This window comes from Anguilla anguilla, chromosome 7 (assembly GCF_013347855.1).
Source record: "Anguilla anguilla isolate fAngAng1 chromosome 7, fAngAng1.pri, whole genome shotgun sequence".
NCBI lineage: Eukaryota > Metazoa > Chordata > Actinopteri > Anguilliformes > Anguillidae > Anguilla > Anguilla anguilla.
The window spans coordinates 842,501-869,497 of record NC_049207.1 but is presented as its reverse complement, the minus strand read 5'-3'; the positions used below and the strand labels follow the sequence as shown (position 1 = coordinate 869,497).

Here is a 26,997-nt window from a genome sequence, read left to right as displayed (position 1 = left end):
GCAGTACTGCAGTCAGTAACAGTAAGAGGCTCCTCCTACTGTTTTACTCTCTGTCATCACTAAAGTTCTGAGATTTCAAATTAAGGAACAGACAAGCAGAATAGAAACAGGCTTTTAATTCATCCGAAGAAAATTCAGACATCAACCTTCTTTTCATACAAAAGCAAACAACCCCAACAACAAAAAAAGAATATTTACAAAAAGAATATAAAAACAAAATGTACACTGCTTTACTCTCTTCATTCAGTCTATATCTCCCTCTGCCTTCCACCCCTTTTTCACTCACTTTGTCCCAGTATCCATCTCAAAGGTTTCACTCAGCCTCTCCTGCGGGCCTCCCCCTCTCCCTATCCATTTGCCCCTCTCACACTTTCCTCCGTTATGATCTGGCTTACTATACCATTTCAAAACAAACCCCCCTGCAAACACCCCCCATTTTCCACCACCCCCAAGTCACTCTGGAGCCCCACCCCCTCAGAAGCCCCCCAACCCTGTCCCACTCACTCTGGGTCCTGGAGCCCCGCCCCCTCACTCGCTCTGGGGCTGGGAGCCCCGCCCCCTCACTCACTCTGGGGCTGGGAGCCCCGCCCCCTCACTCACTCTGGGGCTGGGAGCCCCGCCCCCTCACTCACTCTGGGGCTGGGAGCCCCGCCCCCTCACTCACTCTGGGGCTGGGAGCCCCGCCCCCTCACTCGCTCTGCGGTCTGTAACTGACTGAGGCGGCGGTCTGGCTTCGGGCGGCCTGCTTCTTCCCGTTCACAATGAGGAGCAACGGAGAGTCGACACGGATACTGCGGAAGTCAAACGACTGCAGGGGAGGGAGGGAGGGAGAGAGAGATGGTGAGGAGGACAAACGGAGCAGTGTGCTCTTCTAAACGTACAAATAGGACAGCAAGTTGTAGGGTTAGGGTTATATATATATATAGTGTGCGTTTAATCCAGTGTGCGCGTGCAGATGCTGACCTGCCCGTTGTGTGTGACACTGTGTCGTTTGACCTGCGGTTCGGGGATGACCACAGTGTCACCGATCAGGACGCCCCAGCTGTCGGCTGTGTTGTAGACCATCACCGCACAGCAGTTCTCCTCACCGTCCACCATCCCAAAGGTGCTGCCGGCGACAGAGAACCAGCCTTACAACCGCATACTTCCCAGTAAGAGGCCTGACTCTTCACTGGAGAGTACCAATCACAAAGAGCGGCGACGTGATGTAATGCACTCACAAGGCCATGCGTCCCTCTGGAGCAAGGCTGAACACCACCTTCCCCAGTGCAGCTGCCCCAGGGTTGAGGCCGTGAGCCAGGGCAGACAGGCACCGGGGCTCCAGGCTTCCCACGCGGCCTGCAGGGGAGCGGAACTGCGGGGAGGAGCAGGGGCCCAGCGCAGACGGGCATAGAGACGACAACATCGACCTCAGCCTGCGCGCTTTCACCTTACCCTGCACAGAGAGAGGGAGGGAGACGGAGAGGGGGGGAGGGGAGGGGAGGGGAGGGGAGGGGGAGGGAGGGGAGGAAGGGATGGAAAGAGGGACAGATAGAGGGAGGAAGGAGTGAGGGAGGAGGCAGAGGGTGCGGATGTTAAGAGTCACTGCAGGCACAGCACAAGAGCCTCAATGCATCGCTGCAGGTGTGAGTACCCTCCAGTCCCAGCATGCCTTATTGCTGATGAGGATGGTCAACCGCTCCAGGTAGTCCAGCAGCTGTCTCTCTCTCTCTGGAGGTTCTGCCCAAGCTGGATCCAGGGCTGCGGCCCGGCTGAACCCAGCCAGCGCTGACCCGTACATCTCTTCATACTGGAAGAGCTGAAAGACACAGACCAGCTTCTGCTCAAAGGTGCCACAGTACAGCACATTTTAGATTCACAGCGACAGGAAAGAGTTTAATACAAACTCAGCAATGGGAAAGTCAGGTTGAGAAAGCCAAGCACTATTCCACCGTTAGACCAACAAGTTTGCAGTTCCTCAGGACCTGTCTGGCGGTCCTGCGATTCAAAATTAGATTAAAATCGTGCTCTACACAAATAATCTTGTTCCGTCACACACTGACTGTGGTTTTCACCAGCACCTGCCTCTGCTGGAGGATTACTGTCAGAACTGTACCCTGTCAGAATAACCAACCAGAATGACTGTAACCTTGAACACAGCAGAGAGAACTCAGAGACAGGAAGCACTCAGCCATGACTCTGAAAGGAGAGAGGGAGAGAAGGATGAGGGAGACAGATGACAGACAGAGGGATAGGGGGGAAAGAAGGATGAGGGTGATGAGAGGGTAATGAGAGAGGGATGAGGGTGATCAGAAGGCGATGGGGAGAGAGGGACTGAGTGAGGGATGAGGGGAGAAAGATGATTGAGAGAAGATGAGGGAGAGGGATGGGGAGAAAGAAGGATGAGTTTGATAAGAGGGTGATGAGAAGGGCATGGGGGAGAGAGGGAGTGAGAGAGGAATAAGGGGGCAGTGTTACCGTGGCTCTGTTGAAGTGTAAGTCAGGGTTGGACGAGGCGGTTATGTCCACTTTCTCCTGCAGCACAGAGAGGAGGTCAGATTCTGAGTGTGTGTGTGTGTGTGAATACTCAGTCTGTTTGTGTAAATAGTCTGTATGCGTGTGTGAGAGTGTGTGTGTGTGCGTGTGTGAAAGTACTCACAGCCTGTGCATAGGCACTCATTGCCTGCTGTGAAACCTGGGGGTTCTGTCCACTGGTGAAGAAGAGGGAGATGTAGGCGTTCCCCAGTACATCTGAAAAACAGACATCGTCAAGCTACCCATAAACCTGCCCAAAACTACCCCAAATCCACCACAAAACTTCCCCAAATCCACCACCAATCAGCCCCCAAATCTACAACCAAATTACCCCAAATCTACCACCAAACTACCCTAAATCTACCACCAACCTGCCCCCAAATCTACCACCAACCTGCGCCCAAATCTACCACCAAACTGCCCCAGATCTACCACCAAACTGCCCCAGATAGCCCTCTCCTCCGGCAGACTCACACCAGGACATGCCGTCAGTGACGTCGAGCTGCACGGCCTGACGAGCCATATCCACACTCTCCAGCACCCTCTGCCCCTGCTCCTCAGCGCCCCCTCCTGGCAGCTGCCGCAACACCATGGACAGGCTGCGCAGGGACACCTTATTCTTACACTGAGAGAGAGGGATGGGAGGAATGGGGGGGGAGGGAGAGGGAGAGAGAAAGAAAGATGCAGCTGGAAGCCAAGCAGGACAATGCAGCCTATGATTCCAAACAGAAAAAATGGGGGAAGCATTTGAAAATTTACAGAAAAGCATACTGTAATGCATAAATGATGGTGTGTGAGTGTCAATGTGTGATTGTATGAGTGTGTGAGTGCATGAGTTTGTGAGGTTATGGGTGTGAGTGCGTGAGTGTGCGAGTGTGTGACTGTATGCTGGGACCCCTGCTGTGACAGACCTGCTGCAGAGCCCCAGTAAAACAGGTTTTGGCACCGATCAGATCCCCCTTCCTCCAGTACTGCTCCCCCAGGGTGTTCCAGCCCTCCACCAGCCCCGGGTCTAGCTTCACGGCCCGGGACAGACTCTCCTCAGCCTGCACACTGAACCCCGCGGCCACACTCAGACACCGGCCCCGCAGCAGGAGGAACTCCGCACTGTGTCTGTACCTCTCTGGGGGGGGGGGTGCAGGGAAGAAAGACAAGACATTGCATTGGCAATATCGTTAATTTACAGTCATGCCAATAAAGCATTATTGAATTGAAAGACAATGTGAAAATGTGAGTGTGTGAGACAGAGATGAGTGTGTGTGAGAGAGAAAGAGAGATGTGTGTGAGTGTGTGTGAGGGAGAAAGAGATGAGTGTGAGTGTGTGTGTGTGTGTGAGAGAGAGAAAGAGAGATGGTGTGTGTGAGAGGGCTATATTGGTGACTGGAGTCCCACCTTCTTTCTCTTCCAGTCTCTTCAGAATCTTCTCCATTTCCAACGTGACATCATTCTGCTTCCTCACAGCATCCTCCACACTGTGTGTTTCAAAATAGTGGTCCCTGAAATAATAGAGCTGGTCCACAAGTTCCTATAGAACAGAGAGAAATTAACACTGCAAAGAGTGACTTAATATATGTGCGCACTCACTGCACACTACTGAACATTATCACTGCACTGAGAGAGGAGGTTAATACAGTATATACACACTGCACACTACAGTACATTAATACTGAGTTAAATATAGGTCATGATCCACATACAGCTCAAAACAAACCCATTTTCTTTTGTATTGTAGAAACACGTGATCAAAAGTTCATGTGTAAAATGGCCCTAAGAACAGCTTGCACAAATACACTCTGTTCCAGAGTGAGTGAGCAATGTCACATCCATGGTAACAGCCTATTTTTTTCCAAAACACAGAACATACTGTAGGTATTAGGCTAATGCTAAGCCACTTTGGCTCTTTATGGTTGCCTGGTTGCCCAAGAAATTGCTTAGCAACAGTTCCTTATTTGGCTTCCAGATTTCTGAGAAATAAGATGAAACTCAGTCTTCAAATCTACAGTAATACCTCAAATGACCTAATCACTAAACATGTTTTAAGATTATATTTACATAAGTGAGAATGTGTACATTTTCACACCCCACCCCACTTTAGTGCGGAAAAAGAAAAGAGAAGGCCTAAGTGCAAATGTAGCACAGACTCAAAATTGGCATATAAATCTATTACCCCCTCATTAATTAAAGCAGACAACATCCCAGCATGCACTGCTCTGTGTGCAGGTCCTGGACAAGCCTGGCTACCTGATTCTCGCTGCATGAGATCTTAGTGACGTAGTTACAAATAGGCCTACTGTCTGCCAGGAGCTTCAGTGACCCAAACAACTGAACTTGCTGATGGTTTCCAAGCAACAATGTCTTACGCTGATGTTAGCATGGAAGTGAGAGCAGAGAAGGTCATACAGAGGGCATATGGACCCTGAGACATTACGCTCACCCAGGCTCAAGCACTTCCTGCAGACAGGGCTAGCCAACAACCCTGTCAACAGAGCTGGAATGTGCTGCTAAACACATTGTCCGTTTAAAAGGCCTCAGTGCTAAACACATTGTCCCTTTAAAAGACCTCACTGCTAAACACATTGTCTCTTTAAAAGACCTCAATGCTAAACACATTGTCCCTTTAAAAGACCTCACTGCTAAACACATTGTCCCTTTAAAAGGCCTCAGTGCTAAACACATTGTCCCTTTAAAAGACCTCACTGCTAAACACATTGTCTCTTTAAAAGACCTCACTGCTAAACACATTGTCTCTTTAAAAGACCTCACTGCTAAACACATTGTCCCTTTAAAAGACCTCAATGCTAAACACACTGTCCCAAGTCTTTCTGCTCTCGATTAGTTTCATTCAGCTGAGAGCACCTACGTACGATACTACACAAGAAAATCTCTTAAATTAAATCTATGTAAACCTGTTTATGTCTGTTTAAAGGGGAAAGGTTAATCCAAACGGCAAATATTGTGCCAAAGAAGGGCCTTTCCTGGGCTCTCAAATTGACCGAAAACCTGTTAGCCTACCATCCTGCAGGTTTTCACTCCAACCCTAACAAAGTCATATCTCATTCAACAGCCAGAAATCTCATTAAGCTGTTCATTACTAGAATCAGACTTGCCAAATTAAGGTTGAAATGAAAACCAAGTTGATCTCCAGGAACAGGCTTGGTTACCACTGCCTTAGGCGTTGTTGCTTCCTCTGTTAGCTAGGGATTCCACCCCCCACCCCACCCAATAATATTTTCCTCCAATAAACACAGGGCACTGGACGCAGGCTTTTGCCCCACCCTACTCAGGTGCCGTCCCAATGGTGTGAGGACGAAGACAACGGGAGGGGCAGTCTTTATCTGCAAAGCAACTCAGTACATCAGACCCCAATACAACACCTCCACCGCGCGCACATTTCTCACTTTCAGTTAACTCGTAGAAACCGCAGGTATGTCATTTAGAGTCTCTCCGCCCGCGTCTCAGTAACCCTAGTGACAACGCCCGAAGAGGACCAGATCTCCGGCAACGGGATACCCTCCCTCCCGTCTGTGTTGCTATCCGACTGCACAGGCATACCTAAACCTCGATCTCCACATACGATCTCAACACTATTTTTTGTAGTACACTCTTAACTGAAAGACCGGGTGTTCACACCAACAATTTAATTTTTAGAAGATTAGAGATCAAAACATCGACAAAAGAGAGCGGTGTAGGACACAGCAGCACAACGGCTCTGGTCCGTGTGGACCTCTGAGTTTAGCGTTCAGATTCTTAATTAAAGCTAGAGTTTAGCTTGGAATTAGCGAACTGGCTATAAAGAAAATAGCCTATCACAAAATCGATGCAACTTCGTCCACAAGCAAATAAATCTGTTAATCGAGAAGAGTAATTTCGTTATGTGTCTACATAACGTTACCTAAAGTTACAATGTTAGGCCAGCGTCCCTTTCAGTAAAAATGCAAGTCAGTGATAACCAGCAAGCAAGCTAACGAGGTTGTTATAGTAACGCGTCCGCACAATACATAGCTGGTTTGGACAGCTGGTTAACAATTGAGAGGAGTAGCTATAGAGAAACAATGCAAAACCATTTCTATAAAATAAATAAGCAGGCAACAACACACGGATCAAACAAATGCATATACCGTATATAACTCCAGAGCTGATAGAAGACTGCACGTCGCAACACTGTAAATGTAAGTACCTTCAGAGTCTGAAAATCATCGTTATCGGCCGTTTTCGACTCACTCTCCACCTCTGTGTCCGCCATCTTCACTGGGTGACAGCAAGAGCGGACGGACCTTCGTCTCTCGCGGATGGAGTTACCTACCAAACGGCTAGATATCTGCCATCTGCCGGCGAGAATAAAAACTGCACTCAAATTTAAATTGCTTGATTGGCATGACATACTTCGAAGTAAATATTGTCAAAGTGTGATAATCAATCATAATAACAACGGTAACAGTAATTACAGCAATAATATACATACATATGATCCTTTAACAGCACCAATTTACTGTAAATCTAACGTCTGACAATGCAGTGCAATCGTTTAGCATGTATTGCATATGCATGCATATTGCATATATCAAAAAAGTATGAGCGATAACACATGCACACAATTCACCCTGTAAATTATGTCTGCAGCAGCAGCTAAAACGGTGTTTCCAACGGGCTAGAAAAGAGCAGCGCTTAAGAGAGTGACTAAATGGCTGTAGAGTTCAGTCAGCGCCTGTAGGTTATTTAAATTATTTTGCAAGTACACGGATTGCGATTTTAAATGTAAGAAGCTTTTGAGGTCTCTATACACTACCCGCATATACTGTCCTTTACGGTGGCTCTGAAGTGCAAAACACAAATATTTTAAAAAATTGCAAAAACGAAAAGGAGCAGCCCTGAGGTGCAAAACACAAACATACAAAAACTAGCAGCCTTGAGGTGCATATGCGACATACAAAACAAAAATTAGTAGCCCCAAAGTGCAACAGTGCAACACTGCACTTCAGGGCTGCACGTTTTTGTTTTTGTATGTTTGTGTTTTGCACCTCAGGGCTGCTCCTTTTTGTTTTTGCATTTTCTTTTTGTATTTGTGTTTTGCACTTCAGGGCTGCATGTTTTTGTTTTTGTATGTTGCATCTGCACCCCTGGGCCGAAAGTTTTTGTTTTTGCGTTTTCTTTTTTTTTGTACTTCAGAGCCACCGTAGTCCTTCCTCATCATCGCCAGCACTTGGCGCTGAGGCGCTGTAGCACCATAGTGTAGCACTGGAGCTTCCGGAAGTGATCTGTTAGAAACAGGAAACGTGTCCTTTTCTAAAACACACCCGGGCGGATGCTGGAAGTTTGGAAACGATAAAAGTGCATTGCTAATATATAGTTTAAAATCCAAAGGAATTCACAAACGACAAGACTGCTGTCGCAGAAACAAATTACTGTGCTAGCCAACAAGGTTATTTTATATTTATCTATTTTCAATTTAGTCTACGCCTAACGCTCTCTTTTGATTCATTGAGAAAACTGGGTCAGTGCGCCGTAGCTAGCTAGCTAGCTAGCAAGCCAGCTAAAATATTTTGCACTTTATGCGTGTATCTCACTTCCTACTGGAAATTGCAGCAGCTTTGTTGTGACTGCACCCGCGACATGTCGGACACATGGAGCAATATCCAGGCACACAAGAAGCAGCTGGACTCCCTGCGGGTGCGGCTGCAGCGACGCCGCAAGGACCCCACGCAGCTAGGCATAGGTAACGCTAACTGACGAGTTACTGCCGTAACGCTGCATCTACAACGAGTCTACGGTGCAGTGCTAATGTACTGCAGTGTGTATATACTATATTTACCCGCTCTCAGTGCAGTGTGTATTGTATTAACCCTCTCCCCCAGTACAGTGTTAATGTACTGTAGTGTTCACTGTTCAGTGTGTATATACTGTATTAACCCTCACTCTCTCCCTCTCTCTCAGTGCAGTGTTAATGTGCTATAGTGTGCAGTGCGTATATACTGTATTAAACCTCTCTCTTAGTGCAGTGTTAATGTACTGTAGTGTGCAGTGTGTATATACTGTATTAAACCTCTCTCAGTGCGGTGTTAATGTACTGTAGTGTGCAGTGTGTATATACTGTATAAACTGTCTCTCTCAGTGCAGTGTTAATGTACTGTATAAACCCCCTCTCCCAGTGCAGTGTTAATGTACTGTAGTGTGCAGTCAGTGTGTATATACTGTATTAACCCTCTCTCTCAGTGCAGTGTTAATGTACTGTAGTGTGCAGTGTGTATATACTGTATAAACCCCCTCTCTCAGTGCAGTGTTAATGTACTGTAGTGTGCAGTGTGTATATACTGTATTAACCCTCTCTCTCAGTGCAGTGTTAATGTACTGTAGTGTGCAGTGTGTATATACTGTATTAACCCTCTCTCTCAGTGCAGTGTTAATGTACTGTGCTTCTCTGTGCAGAGGTGGGGGCTGTGGAGGGGGGGTCCACGCGCAGTGACAGTCCCGGCCCAGCCCTCCAGAGCACTCCCCAAGCAGAGCGCCCCCCTGACCCAGAACTGGAGAGGAGGCTTCTGGGATACCTGTCAGAGCTGAGCCTCTCGCTCCCAACGGACTCGCTCACCATCACCACCCAGCTGAGCACTGTGAGTGTGTGTGTGTGTGTGTGTGTGTGTGTGTGTGTGAGTGTGTGAGTGTGTGAGTGAGTGTGTGAGTGAGTGAGTGAGTGAGTGTAAGTGTGTGTGTGTGTGTGTGTGAGAGAGAGAGAGAGAGGGTGTGTCTGTGTCTGTGTGTCTGTGTGTGTGTGTGTGTGTGTGTGTGTGTGTGTGTGTGTGTGTGTGTGTGTGTGTGTGAGTGTGTGAGTGTGTGAGTGAGTGAGTGAGTGTAAGTGTGTGTGTGAGAGAGAGAGAGAGGGTGTATGGGAGGGAGGGGGCTTGTGATAGCTCCGCCTAGGGAAGCTCATATCGAACACACCTTCATCCCTTCACCAGCGCTTTCCTTCACTTTTTTCCTCCTGTTTATCAAGTTCAAATTCAAATGTGCTTTATTGGCAGGGTCAGTTTGCATCTGATGTGGCAAAGCTTATGAAGGGGAAAGCGGTGTACTGAAACGGGATGGTGCATAAGAGTGCTGTGGGATATGTAGTTCTTATGTGTGTGTTCCTCTGCTTCTCCCTGTGTGTCTCAGCCTGAGGCTGCAGTCTCCCATGTCTGCATACAGAGTCTGCTGCTCAAGTTCTCCGCGCAGGAGCTGATCGAGGTGCGGCAGCCCTCTGTCGCCACGCCCAGCTCTGCCCCGCCCTCCACGCTCGTCACCTCCGTCGACCACACAAAACTCTGGGCCATGATTGGGGGCGGCGCTCCGGCGCAGAGGAGTGGTGTCAAGAGGAAAGGGGAGGACCAATCACATCACAAAAGAGCTCCTGGCTCCTCCCCCTCCCTTCCTGCCCCCTCTTCACCCCCAGCACCCTCTTCCATCTCTCTGGCTCCACCCTCCTCCCAGCTGCTTGGGCCCTCTGATTGGAAGGTGGGAGGAGGGGGCGGGGCTGATAAAAAGGGCCGGGCCAGTAAGAGCCAGACATCCCACCTGGACATGGAGATCGAGAGCCTGCTCAACCAGCAGTCCACCAAGGAGCAGCAGAGCAAGAAGGTAGGACAGCAGTCCACACCCTGCCCCCCAGGGTCCTGTCCCTCAGGGTCCCGCCCCCCCCAGAGTCTCGCCCCCCAGGGTCCCACCCCCCCTGGGTCTCGCTGTGATCTGTGAGCAGTGTGGTGTGATCTGTGAGCAGTGATCTGTGAGCAGTGTGGTGTGATCTGTGAGCAGTGAGCAGTGTGGTGTGATCTGTGAGGAGTGTGGTGTGATCTGTGAGCAGTGTGGTGTGATCTGTGAGCTGTGTGGTGTGATCTGTGAGCAGTGTGGTGTGATCTGTGAGCAGTGAGCTGTGATCTGTGAGCAGTGTGGTGTGATCTGTGAGCAGTGAGGTGTGATCTGTGAGCAGTGATCTGTGAGCTGTGTGGTGTGATCTGTGAGCAGTGTGGTGTGATCTGTGAGCAGTGATCTGTGAGCTGTGTGGTGTGATCTGTGAGCAGTGAGGTGTGATCTGTGAGCAGTGTGGTGTGATCTGTGAGCAGTGATCTGTGAGCAGTGTGGTGTGATCTGTGAGCTGTGTGGTGTTCTCCTCAGGTGAGCCGGGAGATTCTGGAGCTGCTGAACACCAGCACGGCGAAGGAGCAGTCCATCGTGGAGAAGTTCCGGTCCCGCGGCCGCGCCCAGGTCCAGGAGTTCTGCGACCACGGGACCAAGGAGGAGTGTGTGCGGTCCGGAGACACGCCCCAGCCCTGCACCAAACTGCACTTCCGGTCAGCCCCCCCTCACGTCCCCATCATCTCATTGGTGCCACTACATCACATGACCTTTGTGAGCCCCTGTGATTGGTTGGTTGTTGTGCAGGCGCATCATTAACAAGCACACAGATGAGAGCCTAGGAGATTGCTCCTTCCTCAACACCTGCTTCCACATGGACATGTGCAAGTACGTGCACTACGAGATCGACTGCCCCCCTGACACGGAGGGGGGGCCCCTGGGGCCGCAGGTGGGCACCACCGAGCTGGGCCTGCATGGGGCCCACACAGACAGCAACGTGGGAAAACTCTTCCCCTCGCAGGTGAGGGGGGGCGAGAGAGAGAATGAGTGGCTGTTGACGTGGAGAGTGTGGGTTGGGGTGAGAGCCTGAGGGGGGCAGAGCCTGCAGTACTGTGGTGGGTGGGGCCTGTGTTGCTGTGGTGGGTGGGGCCTGTGTTGCTGCGGTGGGTGGGGCTTGCGGTGCTGCGGTGGGTGGGGCCTGTGTTGCTGTGGTGGGTGGGGCTTGCGGTGCTGCAGTGGGTGGGGCCTGTGTTGCTGTGGTGGGTGGGGCTTGCGGTGCTGCGGTGGGTGGGGCCTGTGTTGCTGTGGTGGGTGGGGCTTGCGGTGCTGCAGTGGGTGGGGCCTGTGTTGCTGTGGTGACAGAATTCTCTCTGGCAGTGGATCTGCTGTGATATCCGCTACCTGGACGTGTCGATCCTGGGGAAGTTTGCGGTGGTGATGGCCGACCCACCCTGGGACATCCACATGGAGCTACCGTACGGGACCCTGACTGACGACGAAATGAGGAAACTCAACATCCCCATCCTGCAGGACGAGGGCTTCCTGTTCCTCTGGGTCACTGGCCGGTACCAGCACCCCGATCACTTCTACTGATCTATAATCTCCATTGATCATTAATCTCTACTGATCAATAATCTCCATTGATCATTAATCTCTGCTGATCAATAATCTCCACTGATCATTAATCTCTACTGATCAATATTCTCCACTGATCATTAATCTCTACTGATGATTAATCTCTATTGATCAATAATCTCCACTAATCATTCATCTCTACTGATCAATATTCTCCACTGATCATTAATCTCTACTGATCAATAATCTGTACTGATCAATATTCTCCACTGATCAATATACTCAACTGATAAATGATCTCCACTGATCAATAATCTCTATTGATCAATAATCTTCACTGATGCATAATCTCCACTGATAAATAATCTACGGATCAGTATTCTCCTCTGATCATTAGTCTCTTCTGATCAATAATCTTCACAGATAAATAATCTATTGAGCAGTTATCTGTTCTGATCAATAATCTGTTATGATGAACTGGGTTGCATGTGTTTATTAGAGCAGCCAGTGTTTGATCTCATGTCTCTCTGTCCCCCCCCCCCTCCCCCACCCCCCTCTGCAGGGCTATGGAGCTGGGCAGGGAGTGTCTAAGCCTGTGGGGGTTAGTGTGCTTTTACTCCCTAAAGCCAGCGCTCACCACTATCACTTCAGTCTGCATGCTATGTGTATTGTGGTTCTGATGTAACCAAGTTAAACTTTTGTCATTTATCAAACGTTACAGAAAGTGCTTTTGTGAAATTCTGTTGTGCTGGGAAAACCAGGCTAACCATCATGCATTTCACCAATACCTTAACTGGCATTATTGACAGTGACTCTCTCTCTCTGAAATTCAAAATGCATTATTGGCATGAAATACATACAGAAATACAGAAATAGATTAGAGAATGAATTAGAACATAAATTGGACAAAACAATTGCTGTATATACTGTATAACAACAAACAACACAATAATAATCATAATAATGCCAAAAAAGAAAACAAGTTACTAATAATAAATTAAAAATTAAATTGTCAACCATTGTCCCTCAAATTTCCTCTGTCCCTCTCTCTCTCTGTCTCCCTCCCCCCTCTCCCCCACAGGTATGAGCGTGTGGATGAGATTATTTGGGTGAAGACGAATCAGCTCCAGAGAATAATCCGCACTGGGAGGACTGGCCACTGGCTCAATCACGGCAAGGAGCACTGCCTGGTGCGTGTGTGTGTGTGTGTGTGTGTGCGTGCGCGTGCGTGTGTGCGCGTGTGCGTGCGCGTGTGTGTGCGCGTGCGCGTGCGCATGTGCGTGTGTGTATGTATGTATGTATGTATGTATGTATGTATGTATGTTGTTTATGTGTGTTGCGGTTCTTTTGACCAGGTGTGGTTGATCTCTCTCCAGGTGGGCGTGAAAGGAAGCCCCCAGGGCTTCAACAGAGGGCTGGACTGTGATGTCATTGTAGCAGAGGTCAGAGGTCAAACATGATAATTTTAGATTTATAAATGCCTGAAATTCTCTCGCTCTCGCTCCCTGTCCCTCCCTCCCTTTCCTGTGTGGCAGGTTTTAGTGTACAGTGTACAGTGTACTAGTTTTAGTGTACAGTGTACAGTGTACTAGTTTTAGTGTACAGTGTACAGTGTACTAGTTTTAGTGTACAGTGTACAGTGTACTAGTTTTAGTGTACAGTATGTGATCCCAAACACATTGAACTTCCTGCTCTCTCAGGTGCGCTCCACCAGTCATAAACCAGATGAGATCTACGGGATGATCGAGCGCCTCTCTCCAGGCACCAGGAAGATCGAGCTCTTCGGCCGACCTCACAATGTGCAGCCCAACTGGTACGTGTGTGTGTGTGTGTGTATGTGTGTGCATGCATTCATAACACTGTCCAGGTTGTGTGTGTATTTCTGTGTGTGTGTCTGTGTCTAGTGTCTGTGTCTGTGTATGTGTGTGTGTGCATTCATAACACTGTCCAGGTGTGTGTGTGGTATTTGTGTATGTTAAACACAGTACTTTGAAATAAGTACTGCGTTCTTGCCTTACTGTATTTTTCACATTTTGTGAGAAAATGAAGCTCTGTCTCCACCTTCTGAGTATTACCGTGTGAACACCATCTCTCTCTTTCTCTCTCTCTGCTCCCCCCCTCCCTCTCTCTGATCCCTCCCCCTTCCCCCTTTCTCTCTCAGGGTGACTCTGGGTAATCAGCTGGATGGTATTCACCTGTTGGACCCAGATGTAGTGGCTCGCTTTAGGAAGCGGTATCCAGACGGAGTCATCTCCAAGCCCAAAAACATGTAGCCCCACCCCTTAGATATGGGCAGGGCGGGGCCAGGGGTGTGATTGATATGTGTATCTGTGAGTGGACTGGATGAAAATGTTTGTGGTTTTCTACACAGCTATGAGCTTATTTTTAATAAAAGGTTGCCATGCCAACATACGACGGCTGTGTGTTCAGTATCCTTTCATAGCGCCAGACTGTTCACCATTAGATTATGTGCAGTATTTGAAATGCATGTATGTGCAGTGTTTTAAACACATGCATGTGTGTGCTGTATTTCATAAGTAACATGGGATTCACACATGTATGTAGTGTGTTTCATAAACAACATAAGGTGCGAAGTGAATGGTGCCACCATTTAGTTAGTAGTTCAGAAGCACATTTATTGGGGGGGATTTAGTTTTATAAATAGTGTATTATTGTTCATTATTTGTGATATTGTCCCTGCTTGTGTGTGTTCACAGTTGACTCTAGCACACTCAGTCAAATATTGGGAGTTTCAAAAAATCATCATCATCTTGGGTCTGTTCCTTCTCTCCTCTCTTCTTTTCCTCCTCCTCCTCCTCCTCCTCCTCGTCCTCCTCAGTCTCTCCCTCTCTCTGTCGGTGGCCGTGATGCTCCCAGTAGATTTCTTTCAGGGCCCAAGCTGCTTCCAGCGAGACCTTCAGCTTCCCCACCGTGTCCTCCTCTTCCTCACCCACACCCATGACTAGGAGAGAGAGAATGACAGGAGGAGGGAGAGAAAAGGGGAGGAAGAGAGAGAGAGAGGGAACCGTGAGCAGAAATAAAGAGACACGGTGTTGAAATGCTCGTTCTGCTTTACTTTGTTTCTTTGGGTTGTTCTGGCATGATTCTGTGGTAATATGCGGTCTGTTTCAGGGGAGTTAGAGACACAGCAGGTAGGGCCACAGGTGGAAACAGGATAGCAGGAGAGAAAGAGAAGGAGAGAGTGATGGAGGAAAGGCTTTCACATGCATATAATCGCTGTTCATCTCCCCACAGCCATTGTGTGAATCTTTTTCATTCAGTGAGTCTGCATGGCTCTCACTGTCTAATTGGCGCTCTGTGACATCACTTCCTGTCAGCAGCACTTCCTTCAAATCCAGGTAAGCGTGGCCAATGTCCACACATTCCTGTTCCTCTTCATCCATTGGTTCACTCACAACTGTAAACTTTAACCTGGAAGGGAATATACGGGATGTTAAGACGGCAGTTGCTGAAGAGGTCACATTGTCATGGTGAAGTGTTTTAGTGGTGAATTTGTCACACTGAGCGTCTGCAGGGTTTAGGTGCTGGAGACTTACTGGCAGTTTGCAGTGTTTTTTTTCTGACCGTGGGAAGATTAATCAAATGTTTAAGCCACTAGAATCACTATTTTAATTTAGTTTTGTGTGCCTGATGATGAAACCGTCCCAGCAGACCTGCGCTGTGCTCATTTAAATGTCCTGCCCCACCCCATACCTGCCCTGCTCCGCCCCTTACCTGCCCTGCCCCGCCCCTCACCTGCCCTGCCCTGCCCTGCCCCTCACCTGCCCTGCCCTGCCCTGCCCCACCCCTTACCTGCCCTGCCCCTCACCTGCCCTGGCCTGCCCCGCCCTGCCCCTCACCTGCCCTACACCGCCCCTTACCTGCCCTGCCCTGCCCTGCCCCTCACCTGCCCTGCCCTGCCCCGCCCCACCCCTTACCTGCCCTGCCCCTCACCTGCCCTGGCCTGCCCCGCCCCTCACCTGCCCTACACCGCCCCTTACCTGCCCTGGTTGGGGTCAGTGCCCTCCATCATGGTGTACAGGTACTGTCTGAGAGGGGCTGCTTCAGCACTGTCCACATAGATCACTGTGGGGTACAGACACAGCTCATTGACTCACTGCCCACATAGAGCGCCGTGGGGTACAGACACAGCTCACTGACACAATGTCAACATAGAGCACTGGGGTACAGACACAGCTCACTGACACAATGTCCACATAGAGCACTGGGGTACAGACACAGCTCATTGACACAATGTCCACATAGAGCACTGGGGTACAGACACAGCTCACTGACACAATGTCCACATAGAGCACTGGGGTACAGACACAGCTCACTGACAATGTCCACATAGAGCACTGTAGGGTACAGACACAGTTCACTGACACGCACACTACATACAGATGTACAATCGACTTGAAGCATGTGCACACACACACACACACACAAAAAAACCAACCTCGTATGAAGTTGAAATGTATCTCCTCTCCTGCAATTGGTTTCCGTAGAGATATGGGAGTCTCAGTGGTTTCCATGGGAACGCCCAGGAGGCGGTACTCCACATAGACACGCTGCACTGACTGGTCGAGGGCAACGCAGGAGGCGGGGTCAAGTGACAGGGAAAGGATTTCCACTCTCAGTTTATTCCCCTTGAAGAGAGAGAGAGAGGAAGAGCGGGGGAGGGGTGGTATGGGAGTGATTTTCACACAGCAGTTTAACTCTATAGAGGCAGATAATATGGGAGATTGGAAGCAATAACAAACTCATTCCCTCCTAAATCTCAAACACCCAGCTGTGTGTCTTAGCAGCCCCTTATACTACAACATGGGCCATCGGTCTGAGAGAGTGTGGTGCTGGTGTGACTACATATCCCAGAGTGCATCTGTAGATATTCTGCTGGAATCACCCCTGCAGTAGGGAGCATGTGTGTGCACATCTGCAGTCAGCCTGTTTCCTCTCTGCTTCTGGGGAGCTCCTTACCTTTGTAGCAACTCTTGTAGGGTCTGGTACAATGATGATATCACTGCCAGAGGAAGCTTGTGATTCACTGGATTCAGTAACCTCGTTGTCCAAAGGAGCTGGCAGAGACATTTGTCTAGATCACTCATCCATTTGCAGATGCCCTGTGTCTTATGGTATGTACGCCAGTAGTACCATATTTTAGCAGTAGTAGAGTAGTATATGGTCTGTACACCATGTATTAGCAGTAGTATTATGGTCTGTACGCCTGTATTAGCAGTAGTATTATGGTCTGTATGCCTGTAGTAGCAGTAGTATTATGGTCTGTATGCCTGTAGTAGCAGTAGTATTATGGTCTGTACGCCTGTAGTAGCAGTAGTATTATGGTCTGTACTCCTGTAGCAGCAGTAGTATTCTGGTCTGTATGCCTCTTGTAGCAGTATTATTATGGTCTGTACGCCTGTAGTAGCCATAGTGATAAGCACGCTAACACACTGCTCTTTGTTCGCACCACCGCAGTGGACTGGTAAGTTTTACCTTTCTCACTCCTGTCCTCTTCCAGACCTTCAACAACCAACTCCTCCACTTCCTCCTCCACTTCCTGCTCTGGCGACTGGACTTCCTGCACAGAGCGAAAATGGATATTTAACTGCTCCTTCTCCCTCTCTTCCCTTTTGCATCCCTCAAGCTTTCCATCATCCATCTGTCTCTCTCTCTCTCTCACTGTCCCCCCTCTCCTTCTCTCTCTCTCTCTCCCCCCTCTCCCTCTCTCTCACCTGTATTTGGGGATCAGTCGGGAGACCCCTTGTAGGTGATGCTGAAGGAGTCCGGGGTGCCTTTCGTTCTCGGACCAGTGACCTAAGGGGCGTGGTCCTTTTGAGCTCAGGTGACCTCACGGGCGTGGATTTTTTTTGTGCTTGGGATTGGAGAGGTGTTGCTTGGGCTGGTTCTGGTGTAAGGAGGGGTGTGCCCTGGTCAGGTGACAGGAGCCGTGTAGTTTTAACTGGCTCAGGATTCTTGGGGGGCGTGGTTCTCTGACATCCTCGCAGCCTGATTGGTGGGGGGCGGGGCTAGAGAGGACCACCAGGAAAATGTTCATAAGAGCGATTTATTATTTACCTAGATAACATTAAATCTCATCATTTAAAGCGTGTGTCTGTGTCTCTGTGTGTGCATGTGTATGTGTAAGTATAAGGAGCTCAGTGTGTATGTGTGTGTATGTGTAAGCTAAACGTGTGTACAAAGTATCTTTGTTTACAGTAAGTGTCTCTAGTTTTGTCAAACCTTTGTCAGAGAAAGGGAGAATTTTGCCCTTTATTATCATATTTGTACACTCACTATTGCTGCATACACACACGCTCACACACAAAGACGCACACACACATGCTCATGCTCACGCACACACGCTCACACACGCACATGCACACTCACACACACACACACACACACACACACACACACACACACAGACACACACACACGCACACCTTACCCTGGGTTTGGCAACTGCGGTTTTTGGGGATTCAGTCCCCTCCCTTGTGCTCTGCAGCACCTGCGGAGGCTGGAAGGGGTACTTCCATCGGAGAGACACTCTGACCATGCCATGGGGGCAGCCGCCTGCATCTCTCAGCACATAGTCACCTGACAGGAAGTGGAGGCAATGCAGAGTTACCTGACAGGAAGTAGATGCTGTACATAGTCTCCATCAGATTCAGCCAAAGACATGGGGATCCACATTAAATGCGCACTCTCACATTCTCACACACATGCATACACACACACACACACACACACACATGCATGCGCACACACACACACACACATGCATGCGCACACACACACACACACACACACACACGCATACACACACACACACACATGCATACACACACACACCTCTGATTGGGCGTCCCGTGGCCAGGTTGCGCAGGGGGATGGGGGTTTTGGCCAGATAGGAGCTGGCAGTTTGGTCGTCCCTGTCGTCGAAGGCGTATACCCACAGACTGCCCCCCCGCAGGTACAGCAGCAGGTCTGGGGTCGCGGCCAGGGGGTAGGACACCACGTCACCGAACACCGGGTCGGCGCTGCCGGGGATTGTGGGAGTGGCGTGGGGGGGCAGGTCGTACAGGCGGTACAGCAGGTAGGTGTCCGGAAGTAGTCCCGGCCAATGTGCACTGAGGCCCACACAACGGTCCAACACCACTTCCAATTCATTAGGTATCCCTCCGCCATAGTCAAAGGGCTCCTGTACAAGCACAGTCATACAGACACACACACGGTCACACAAACACGGTCACACAGGCAAACACACACACGATTACACAGTCACACAGACACACGGTCACACAGGCACAGACACACAGACATAGAGTCACACACACACGGTCACACAGACACACACAGACACAGTCACACACGGTCACACACACACACACACAGAGACACAGTCACACAGACACGGTCACACAGGCACAGACACACACACATGGTCACACAGACGCAGTCACACACACACATGGTCACACAGACACAGTCACACACACACACGGTCACACAGACACAGTCACACAGACACAGACACACACACACATGGTCACACAGGCACAGACATAGAGACACACACACACTACAGAAGCTGCAGACATGATTCATAAACACTAGTGCTCTTTGTGACAGGCCCTGACGTGTCTCTGTGATGCAGAAAGATCTGTTTGAGCACTTCCCACTCAGGCCTGGCTGATATGATGGGCGTGTAATATTTACCTCAGTCACTCCCTCCTCCCAGGTCAAAGTGTGGAGAGAGAGGGTGGGTGCGGCTGTCCGTCTGTCAGCCAGTGTGTCCCTCAGCTCCGTTGGGGGGTACAGGTGCACCCAGTACTCCAGCACCCCCAAAATTTCCCCTGCTGCACCTGTTTAGAACGCCAGACACAGAACCCCTATATCAATGCGAGGCTCAGTAGTGAGGCTGTGTAGGTGAGGCTCTGTAGCTGTGGCAGTGTAGGTGAGGTAGTGTAAGTGGGGCTCTGTAGCTGTGGCAGTGTAGGTGAGGCTCTGTAGGGGAGGCAGTGTCGGTGAGGCTCTGTAGGTGAGGTAATGTAACTGCCAGTGTAGGTGAGGTAGTTTAGGTGAGGCTCTCTAGGTGAGGTAGTGTAGGTGAGGTAATGTAGCTGTGGCAGTGTAGATGAGGCTCTGTAGGGGAGGTAGTGTAGGTGAGGTAGTGTAGGTGAGGTAATGTAGCTGTGGCAGTGTAGATGAGGCTCTGTAGGGGAGGTAGTGTAGGTGGGGCTCTGTAGGTGAGGTAGTGTAGGTGAGGCTCTGTAGGTGAGGTAGTGTAGGTGAGGCTCTGTAGGTGAGGCAGTGTATCAGGCCTACCTGTAATATTTGCCTTTCCATTCAGTCGCTGCTCAACACTCTCTGCTGCCTCAGACAGGGGGATCCACGCCCGCCCCCTGGTCCTAAACTGCACCCCCCCCAGCGCCTGGTGCACCTCCACCCTGACCCTGCCCCCCTGCGCCCTGACCTGCCCCAGGTCACGCGCTGACAGGGGGTAGCGGGACGTGAAGCCATAATTTGGCTGGGGCCCACAAACCAGAGGGGTGGAGTGCGTCTCAAAGTCCAGGAAAGAGTAAGTGCAGAAGGTCACGACCTCCTGACCTCTGTCCTCACCCCCGGTCCCGGGCTCGTCCCGCCCCCTTCCCATGGTCCGGAGCCCCTTGGGGGTGAAGGTAGCCCCCCTGAGGTGGATCTCAAGCAGAGACTCTCCCCCCCGCAACTGGGAAAAGATGGTATCATCCTCCACTTGTTCAGCCACTTCTCTGTCCCCCCCTGCCCAGGTGTACTGAAGTGGTATGGACCGTTTGTAGTTTTTTGGACTGTAGGCCAGTTCCTTGAGTTGAGCTGTGAAGACAAACCAAAGGTACAGAACTGAGTTACCTGCAGCTGTTTTCAGGTAAACATGATGGATTGTGTTCATGTTGAGCTTTTCATGATCTGAAAGAACGGAAAGCTTATTGTGGAGACTGTTAAACTGCGGAATGACTGGGAAGCAGGCTGGAGTCAAGGTTTGGGAGTTCTGCTGGGACCCCGAGGAACCCCTATTCTTTGTGATATGTATCCCAAGATCTTTAATGACCACAGTTAGTTGGTGAGTTTAACCTTGGAACAACAGTAATTATGATACTGTAAGGAGCATTTAAAACAATGTAGCATGCAATTATTCAAAAATTGTTTGACTCATTGAAATGATTATATTAGTGTTCTAAGGAAGATAGCCTCACCCTGCAAGGTGGTTATTCTCTGGGCTCTTCTCTCCAGCAGTCTGTCTTTCTCTATCAGTCGCTTTCTGTTCTCCTTCCTCTCTGCTTCTGATCCCTCTATCACAGTCTTTAACTCCCCCTAAAGAAGTTCACAAAACAGCTCAAATATCAACTGCATGTTCAAACAGTTTATATAAATACGTATGTATGTGTGTATATATATATATATATATATATGTGTGTGTGTGTGTTCAAGAGTGTGTATCTGCAGATCAGTGTGAATGGAGTGTGTGTGTGTACGTGTGTACCTATAGCTCAGTGTTGATGCGGTGTGTGTGTGTGTACCTGTAGCTCAGTGTTGATGCGGTGTGTGTGTGTGTGTGTACCTGTAGCTCAGTGTTGATGCGGTGTGTGATTGTGTGTACCTGTAGCTCAGTGTTGATGCGGTGTGTGTGTGTGTGTGTACCTGTAGCTCAGTGTTGATGCGGTGTTTGTGTGTGTGTACCTGTAGCTCAGTGTTGATGCGGTGTGTGTGTGTGTGTACCTGTAGCTCAGTGTTGATGTGGTGTGTGTGTGTGTGTGTACCTGTAGCTCAGTGTTGATGCGGTGTGTGTGTGTGTGTGTGTGTGTGTGTACCTGTAGCTCAGTGTTGATGCGGTGTGTGTGTGTGTGTGTACCTGTAGCTCAGTGTTGATGCGGTGTGTGTGTGTGTGTGTGTGTGTGTACCTGTAGCTCAGTGTTGATGCGGTGTGTGTGTGTGTGTACCTGTAGCTCAGTGTTGATGCGGTGTGTGTGTGTGTGTACCTGTAGCTCAGTGTTGATGCGGTGTGTGTGTGTGTACCTGTAGCTCAGTGTTGATGCGGTGTGTGTGTGTGTGTGTGTGTGTGTGTGTGTACCTGTAGCTCAGTGTTGATGCGGTGTGTGTGTGTGTGTGTGTGTACCTGTAGCTCAGTGTTGATGCGGTCTGTGTGTGTACCTGTAGCTCAGTGTTGATGCGGTGTGTGTGTGTACCTGTAGCTCAGTGTTGATGCGGTCTGTGTGTGTACCTGTAGCTCAGTGTTGATGCGGTGTGTGTGTGTACCTGTAGCTCAGTGTTGATGCGGTGTTGCAGCAGTAGCATGTCTCTGCACTTGTGCAGCTCCAGCACAGTCTCTGCGTGTGACGCCTGCAGGCTGGTCAGCTCTCGAGAACAGTCCTCCACCTTCCCATCAGGCTGCAGGAACTGCAGCTTGTCCTCTCCCTCCCTCTGAAGCCTGAATGCCTGGTGAGAATGGAGCACAGAAAGTAGAAATGGGGTGATAGAGAGAGAGAGAGAGTTTTAGCAGTGACATTTTGTAATTTGTAATGAGTGATTCAAATGGAGAAACCTTGATCTGAAGAAGAGTTTCACTCAAATCCTCCACGCTCATGTCAAACTCCTGAGGAAAAGAGAGAAATTGAGAGAGTTGGGGAGAAACAGAAGGGTAAACTGGATGAGAGAGCTGCAGCCATGTCCTCTGCAAAATGAGGCATCTTATCACTGTTTGTGCAGTACTGTCAGAAATGGGTCCTGGCATAGGAGCAGCTTTATGAGATGCTATAGGACAGGTCATCATTTCACCCTGAGGGCCATGCCTGGGAAAGCAGCCAGGGACAAAGCAGCTCCTTTAGAAGTCTGTGTTAACATTCAGACAACATGTAAATACAGATTGCCCCCCAGCTAAGGCCGTTTCCCCTCCCTACTGACTGCTGTTAAAAGACCGGCCATATTTCATATTTACACCCCCACGCCCTCCTCTGACCCTCTCTCACTCCCACCAGCACTACTCTCCCCACAGTAACAGACAGGCACTGCTCTCCCACAGTAACAGACAGGCACTACTCTCCCACAGTAACAGACAGGCACTGCTCTCCTACAGTAACAGACAGGCACTGCTCTCCCACAGTAACAGACAGGCACTGCTCACACCGTGCAAAATGTCACTCTCTCGGTGTACATGCTTGATTCAAAGGTCAATTTTCTGGACTTTTTTTTTTCTAGACTTCTGACCTTTGTAACGGAATCCAGTCTCTCTTGCAGTGATGTCACTTCCTCTCTGTACTGTAAAACTTTCTGCTCAAGGGAACTGTGCTTCTCTTTCAGTGAGTCTGAAGTCTCTGCAACAGTAAACAAGAGGATACAGAAACTTTTAGGGGATTCAATTTAAGGAGATTAACTGAGGTTCAATTCAACCACTGAAAAATGCCCATAAAGTTAGATCAGGATTTCCCTGGCTTTGGCTGTAAGGCATGTCATAGTAGCAGTAGATCTCAGCCCTCTAGGACCATGAATTGAGTAACAGGTTAAAGATCTGCCATGGGAAATGGCCAATCTCACCACACATGCCAGTCTCACCTCTTTCCCTCTGGATCTCCTCCTCAGTTCTCTTCTTCTCCTGTCGCATCCGTTCCTTCTCCTCCTCTAGCCTCTCTCTCTCCTGTTGCTCCGCCTCCAGCCTCTCCTCAAGCTGCTGTAGCTCTGCCCTCCAGCTCTGCTCCAGCCCTTTCTCTCCTTCTCTCCACCTGCCGTTCTGCTCACTCTGCTGGTTCTGTGTGTTCAGTGTACTGAGAGACAAACAGGAGCTCAGTCTGCTGGTTCTGTGCGTTCAGTGTACTGAGAGACAGACAGGTGCTCAGTCTGCTGGTTCTGTACTGAGAGACAGACAGGTTCTCAGTCTGCTGGTTCTGTGCTGAGAGACAGACAGGAGCTCAGTGTGCTGGTTCTGTACTGAGAGACAGGCAGGTTCTCAGTCTGCTGGTTCTGTGCGTTCAGTGTACTGAGAGACAGACAGGTGCTCAGTGTGCTGGTTCTGTACTGAGAGACAGACAGGTGCTCAGTGTGCTGGTTCTGTACTGAGAGACAGGCAGGTTCTCAGTCTGCTGGTTCTGTACTGAGAGACAGGCAGGTTCTCAGTCTGCTGGTTCTGTACTGAGAGACAGGCAGGAGCTCAGTCTGCTGGTTCTGTGCATACAGATGGATTTTTCTTTTAATTTTCTATTTATAATTTAATTAATTCAAAAATATGGAGAGATTTTTTGTGGGGACTGGGGTTAGGGTTTGAGAGCACAGCTACATTATAATTATAATGAGCTCATAGGATTATGGGGGGATGTCTTTTTCCCCACCTGGTCTAGAGATTATGTGCAGATGGCTCTGTGCTAACAGGCTGGGGGTGGGGGGGGGGGGGGGGGGGGGGGGTGGGTCGGTGGGGGGGTGGCCCATGATTCTGATTGGCTGTGATAGCTTCAGACAAGTATAGCCAAGTGCAGAACACTCGGTGGGGCTTTTGATTGACACATTGCTGCATGTGGACATCCAGACATCCGGTGGAAAAGGTGGTTTCTGAGCATGTAGTGTACAAAGGGCAGTGAAGGACAGTGTGAGGCATCAAATGAGATTAATTTAATAAAATATCAATGTGATCAGTTAAAAGTAGTATTCTATTTATAGCACATTAGCACCATTTTTGAATTCAGTACTGAATTTGCCAAATCAGTTCTCAAATAATGTACCCATTATTTCTTTTTATTTGCAATATTACAGTAATAATTTAGTAATAAATCAGTAATAATACAGTAATAATACAGTAATAACTCAGCAATAAGTCAGTAATAATAGAGTAATTAATCAGTAATAATTCTGCAATAGTTCAGTAATGATACAGTAATAACACAGACCCTGCTTACCTCTCCAGCAGCCTGTCATAACTCTGCCTTAGAAGATCCCTCTCTCCTGCTACATCACTCAAGCGCTCCTGCAGCTGAGGGGGGGGGGGGGGTGGGGGGAGCAAGAGAGGGAGGGGGGAGCGAGAGAGAGGAGAGGGAGAGAGGGAGAGTGAGAGGGGGTGAGAGAGGGGGGGAAGAGGGAGAGAGAGGAGAAAGGGAGAGTGAGAGAGAAAGAGAATCAATTCAGCTTCATTTCTAAAGCACATTTAAAAACAACTTGCATTGACCAAAGTGCTCTACAACATCAAAGAGTAAATAAATGAATAGAGTGCACAGGACACAATGCTAAGGACCAAACAGGACACACAGGACACAATGCTGAGGACCAAACAGGACACACAGGACACAATGCTGAGGACCAAACAGGACACACAGGACACACAGAGCAAAAGGGGCGGGGAAAACTAGTGTGAGTCTCTTTTTCATTTTGGCGGTGGCGAAGGTGGCCACTTAAGTCTGAGTGCTGGAGCTGCAGTACCTCCTCCAGGGCTTGGGTTGAGAAGGTGGCAGTGGTGAGCTGTCCTTCAAGGCACAGAGCTCTCTGCCTCTCTTGCTTCAGCTGCTCAGTTAGCTCCTCTACCTTTGTCAGCAAGGCCTCTTGACTCTCCTTCAGTGGTCTTTGGCTCTTTGTGAAGGTTGAAAGAGAAATAAAGAGTAAAACAGGTTCCATCCTCTCTGGTTGTAACCGTTCAGCTACTGAGTCATGAGACCAGTCCTTCCAGTCATGTGACTATTCCCTTACTGTGATTCTTATTTCTTCCTCGGGGGTTCGGAGGTCGGAGGTCGGGGGTCGGTGGGGGGGTGGCACTACTACTACCGCTACTACCAGTACTACTAATAATAATAGTATTCTAGTTCTTCTTATTATTAGGTTTTATTTTTTATTGACAGTGCTGTTATGTCTCCTACCTCCTCCAGCTGGGCCTCATAAACCTGTGGAGAGAAAGAGAGGGAGGGAAAGAGAGAGAAAGAGGAGTGTGAGAGAAAGAAATTGACACTGCCCCCTCAGCTGAAGCCTCCCTAACCCTGGGTGATACTGCAGTCAGTTAAGTGTCCCTGTGGCATGGTCAGAATTCCATGGCCCCTGCATGCACTGGATCAGTGCTTTAACGGGATGAGCTACCCAGCAGCCCTTGCTTCTGTGTTGCAGATTTGAATGTGAGCATCGGGTCTAACTGGTATCCATACCTCCTGCAGTACAGTGAACTTCTCTTGGATGACCAGCAGGGCGGCGCTCTTTTCTGAAAGCTGTTTCTGCTGGCGAATCATGTCCACATTCTCTCTTATTGACACCCTGCAGAGGAGCAGGTACATTGTGCAGGTGAGCAAGTCAATGTACAGGTGAGTAGGTCAGTGTTCAGGTGGGCAGGTCAGTGTGCTGGTTAGTGTTCAGGTGAGCAGGTCAGTGTGCAGGTGAGCAGGTCAGTGTGCAGGTGGGCAGGTCAGTGTGCAGGTTAGTGTACAGGTGAGCGGGCCAGTGCGCAGGTGTGCAGGTTAGTTCATGGGTGAACGTACCTGTGTCCATCCGCCTGCTGTCTCCTCAGTTCTCTCATGCTGTCCTCAATCTCCCTCTCCTTCTCTCTGAGTGCGTCTCGCAGTGACTGAACCGCTGACTCCAGCTCTGCCATCCTTACCTGCTGCGTCTCTATCACACTACACCTGCTGCAGAGAGAGAGGGAGAGGGAGAGGGAGAGAGAGGGAGAGGGGGAGGGAGAGGGAGAGAGGGGGAGGGAGAGAAGGGGAAAAAGATTTTTTATTGCTTACTTTACTACTTTATCATTACATAAAATGTTTCGTGTGCATTCTGCATTTCTGCAAATATTTAGAAAAAATATGTCACACCGGCTCGTATTGTGATATCTGTGTGTTTATGTTCCCTCTCCACACGCACACGCACACTCACACACATGCACACGCACACACACACACACACGCACACACACACACGTGCACACACGCACACACACACACACACACACACACACACACTCACAGTCTCTCTGTCTCTTCCCTGGTGTTCTGTAGGGAGCCCAGCCCATATCGGGGAGGAGCTGTTTGTGCTGCCCTCCTGACTCCGCCCTCTGTGTCTTGGCCCCTCCCTGAAAGCAGAGAGAGGGGGTGTGGTTTGTGACATCACAGCATAATGTGTCTGTAAAATGGATCTCTTACGGCACATTTACATTTAAAGCCAATCAGAGCGGCTTGCACAGGTGCAGATAAGAGCTCACATGTAGATTTAGGCAAAGAGCAGAGAGGAGCTGGAGTCCTCAGCGCTACAGGCGATGGCAGCAGCCACTGCAGAGACCTACAGCCTCATGGTGCTGCAGCAGGGAGATCAGACCTACAG

General features: G+C 49.5%; 3 protein-coding genes across 6 annotated transcripts in view; 1 reads left to right on the top strand and 2 right to left on the bottom strand.

Annotated features, from left to right (window-relative positions):
- Positions 1–101: 101 nt before the first annotated feature.
- On the bottom strand, positions 102–6,841 carry ttc5 (tetratricopeptide repeat domain 5). The gene is made up of 10 exons (XM_035424930.1): positions 6,692–6,841; positions 3,907–4,039; positions 3,426–3,637; positions 2,989–3,139; positions 2,639–2,730; positions 2,458–2,514; positions 1,652–1,798; positions 1,221–1,435; positions 964–1,108; positions 102–808 (listed from the first exon to the last, which is right to left on the bottom strand). The coding sequence occupies exons 1-10, from the start codon at positions 6,755–6,757 to the stop codon at positions 689–691; spliced, it is 1,338 nt and encodes a 445-aa protein (XP_035280821.1). The 5' UTR covers positions 6,758–6,841; the 3' UTR covers positions 102–688.
- On the top strand, positions 6,590–14,104 carry mettl3 (methyltransferase like 3). 4 transcript variants are annotated; one of them, XM_035424926.1, is made up of 12 exons: positions 6,590–6,683; positions 8,098–8,227; positions 8,938–9,119; positions 9,661–10,122; positions 10,657–10,832; positions 10,924–11,137; positions 11,494–11,681; positions 12,254–12,292; positions 12,773–12,881; positions 13,068–13,133; positions 13,392–13,504; positions 13,853–14,104. In XM_035424926.1, the coding sequence occupies exons 2-12, from the start codon at positions 8,125–8,127 to the stop codon at positions 13,962–13,964; spliced, it is 1,764 nt and encodes a 587-aa protein (XP_035280817.1). In that variant the 5' UTR covers positions 6,590–6,683; positions 8,098–8,124; the 3' UTR covers positions 13,965–14,104. The 4 variants fall into 4 exon arrangements, with proteins under 4 accessions (XP_035280817.1, XP_035280816.1, XP_035280815.1 ...); XM_035424925.1 differs by lacking the exon at positions 6,590–6,683 and adding an exon at positions 7,778–7,933; XM_035424924.1 differs by lacking the exon at positions 6,590–6,683 and adding an exon at positions 7,778–8,005.
- A 319-nt stretch (positions 14,105–14,423) lies between these two features.
- rpgrip1 (RPGR interacting protein 1) overlaps positions 14,424–26,997 on the bottom strand; it is a 15,232-nt gene continuing 2,658 nt past the window's right edge. The window contains exons 5-25 of the mRNA XM_035426156.1: positions 26,644–26,749; positions 26,166–26,312; positions 25,839–25,944; positions 25,560–25,583; positions 25,129–25,275; positions 24,612–24,685; positions 23,281–23,489; positions 22,936–23,042; positions 22,274–22,324; positions 21,988–22,167; positions 20,928–21,045; positions 20,023–20,547; positions 19,414–19,559; positions 18,547–18,895; positions 18,143–18,291; positions 17,188–17,272; positions 16,672–16,769; positions 16,151–16,340; positions 15,693–15,777; positions 14,993–15,123; positions 14,424–14,653 (exon numbers count right to left, since the gene is read on the bottom strand). Coding sequence (XP_035282047.1) covers positions 14,424–14,653; positions 14,993–15,123; positions 15,693–15,777; positions 16,151–16,340; positions 16,672–16,769; positions 17,188–17,272; positions 18,143–18,291; positions 18,547–18,895; positions 19,414–19,559; positions 20,023–20,547; positions 20,928–21,045; positions 21,988–22,167; positions 22,274–22,324; positions 22,936–23,042; positions 23,281–23,489; positions 24,612–24,685; positions 25,129–25,275; positions 25,560–25,583; positions 25,839–25,944; positions 26,166–26,312; positions 26,644–26,749 — 3,257 coding nt within the window. The remainder of the gene's footprint in view (positions 14,654–14,992; positions 15,124–15,692; positions 15,778–16,150; positions 16,341–16,671; positions 16,770–17,187; positions 17,273–18,142; positions 18,292–18,546; positions 18,896–19,413; positions 19,560–20,022; positions 20,548–20,927; positions 21,046–21,987; positions 22,168–22,273; positions 22,325–22,935; positions 23,043–23,280; positions 23,490–24,611; positions 24,686–25,128; positions 25,276–25,559; positions 25,584–25,838; positions 25,945–26,165; positions 26,313–26,643; positions 26,750–26,997) is intronic.

What these genes read in the sequence shown, in the direction of transcription:
- ttc5 (XM_035424930.1), bottom strand. Translation starts at nt 6,757, where the DNA reads ATGGCGGACACAGAGGTGGAGAGTGAGTCGAAAACGGCCGATAACGAT. An exon ending in CACTGACGGCATGTCCTGGT is followed by an intron (nt 2,731 to 2,988) that starts GTGAGTCTGCCG and finishes TCTGTTTTTCAG; the next exon opens with ATGTACTGGGGAACGCCTAC. An exon ending in CCATCCTCATCAGCAATAAG is followed by an intron (nt 1,436 to 1,651) that starts GCATGCTGGGAC and finishes CTCTCTGTGCAG; the next exon opens with GGTAAGGTGAAAGCGCGCAG.
- mettl3 (XM_035424926.1), top strand. Translation starts at nt 8,125, where the DNA reads ATGTCGGACACATGGAGCAATATCCAGGCACACAAGAAGCAGCTGGAC. An exon ending in TGCACCAAACTGCACTTCCG is followed by an intron (nt 10,833 to 10,923) that starts GTCAGCCCCCCC and finishes GTTGTTGTGCAG; the next exon opens with GCGCATCATTAACAAGCACA. An exon ending in GAAAACTCTTCCCCTCGCAG is followed by an intron (nt 11,138 to 11,493) that starts GTGAGGGGGGGC and finishes TCTCTCTGGCAG; the next exon opens with TGGATCTGCTGTGATATCCG.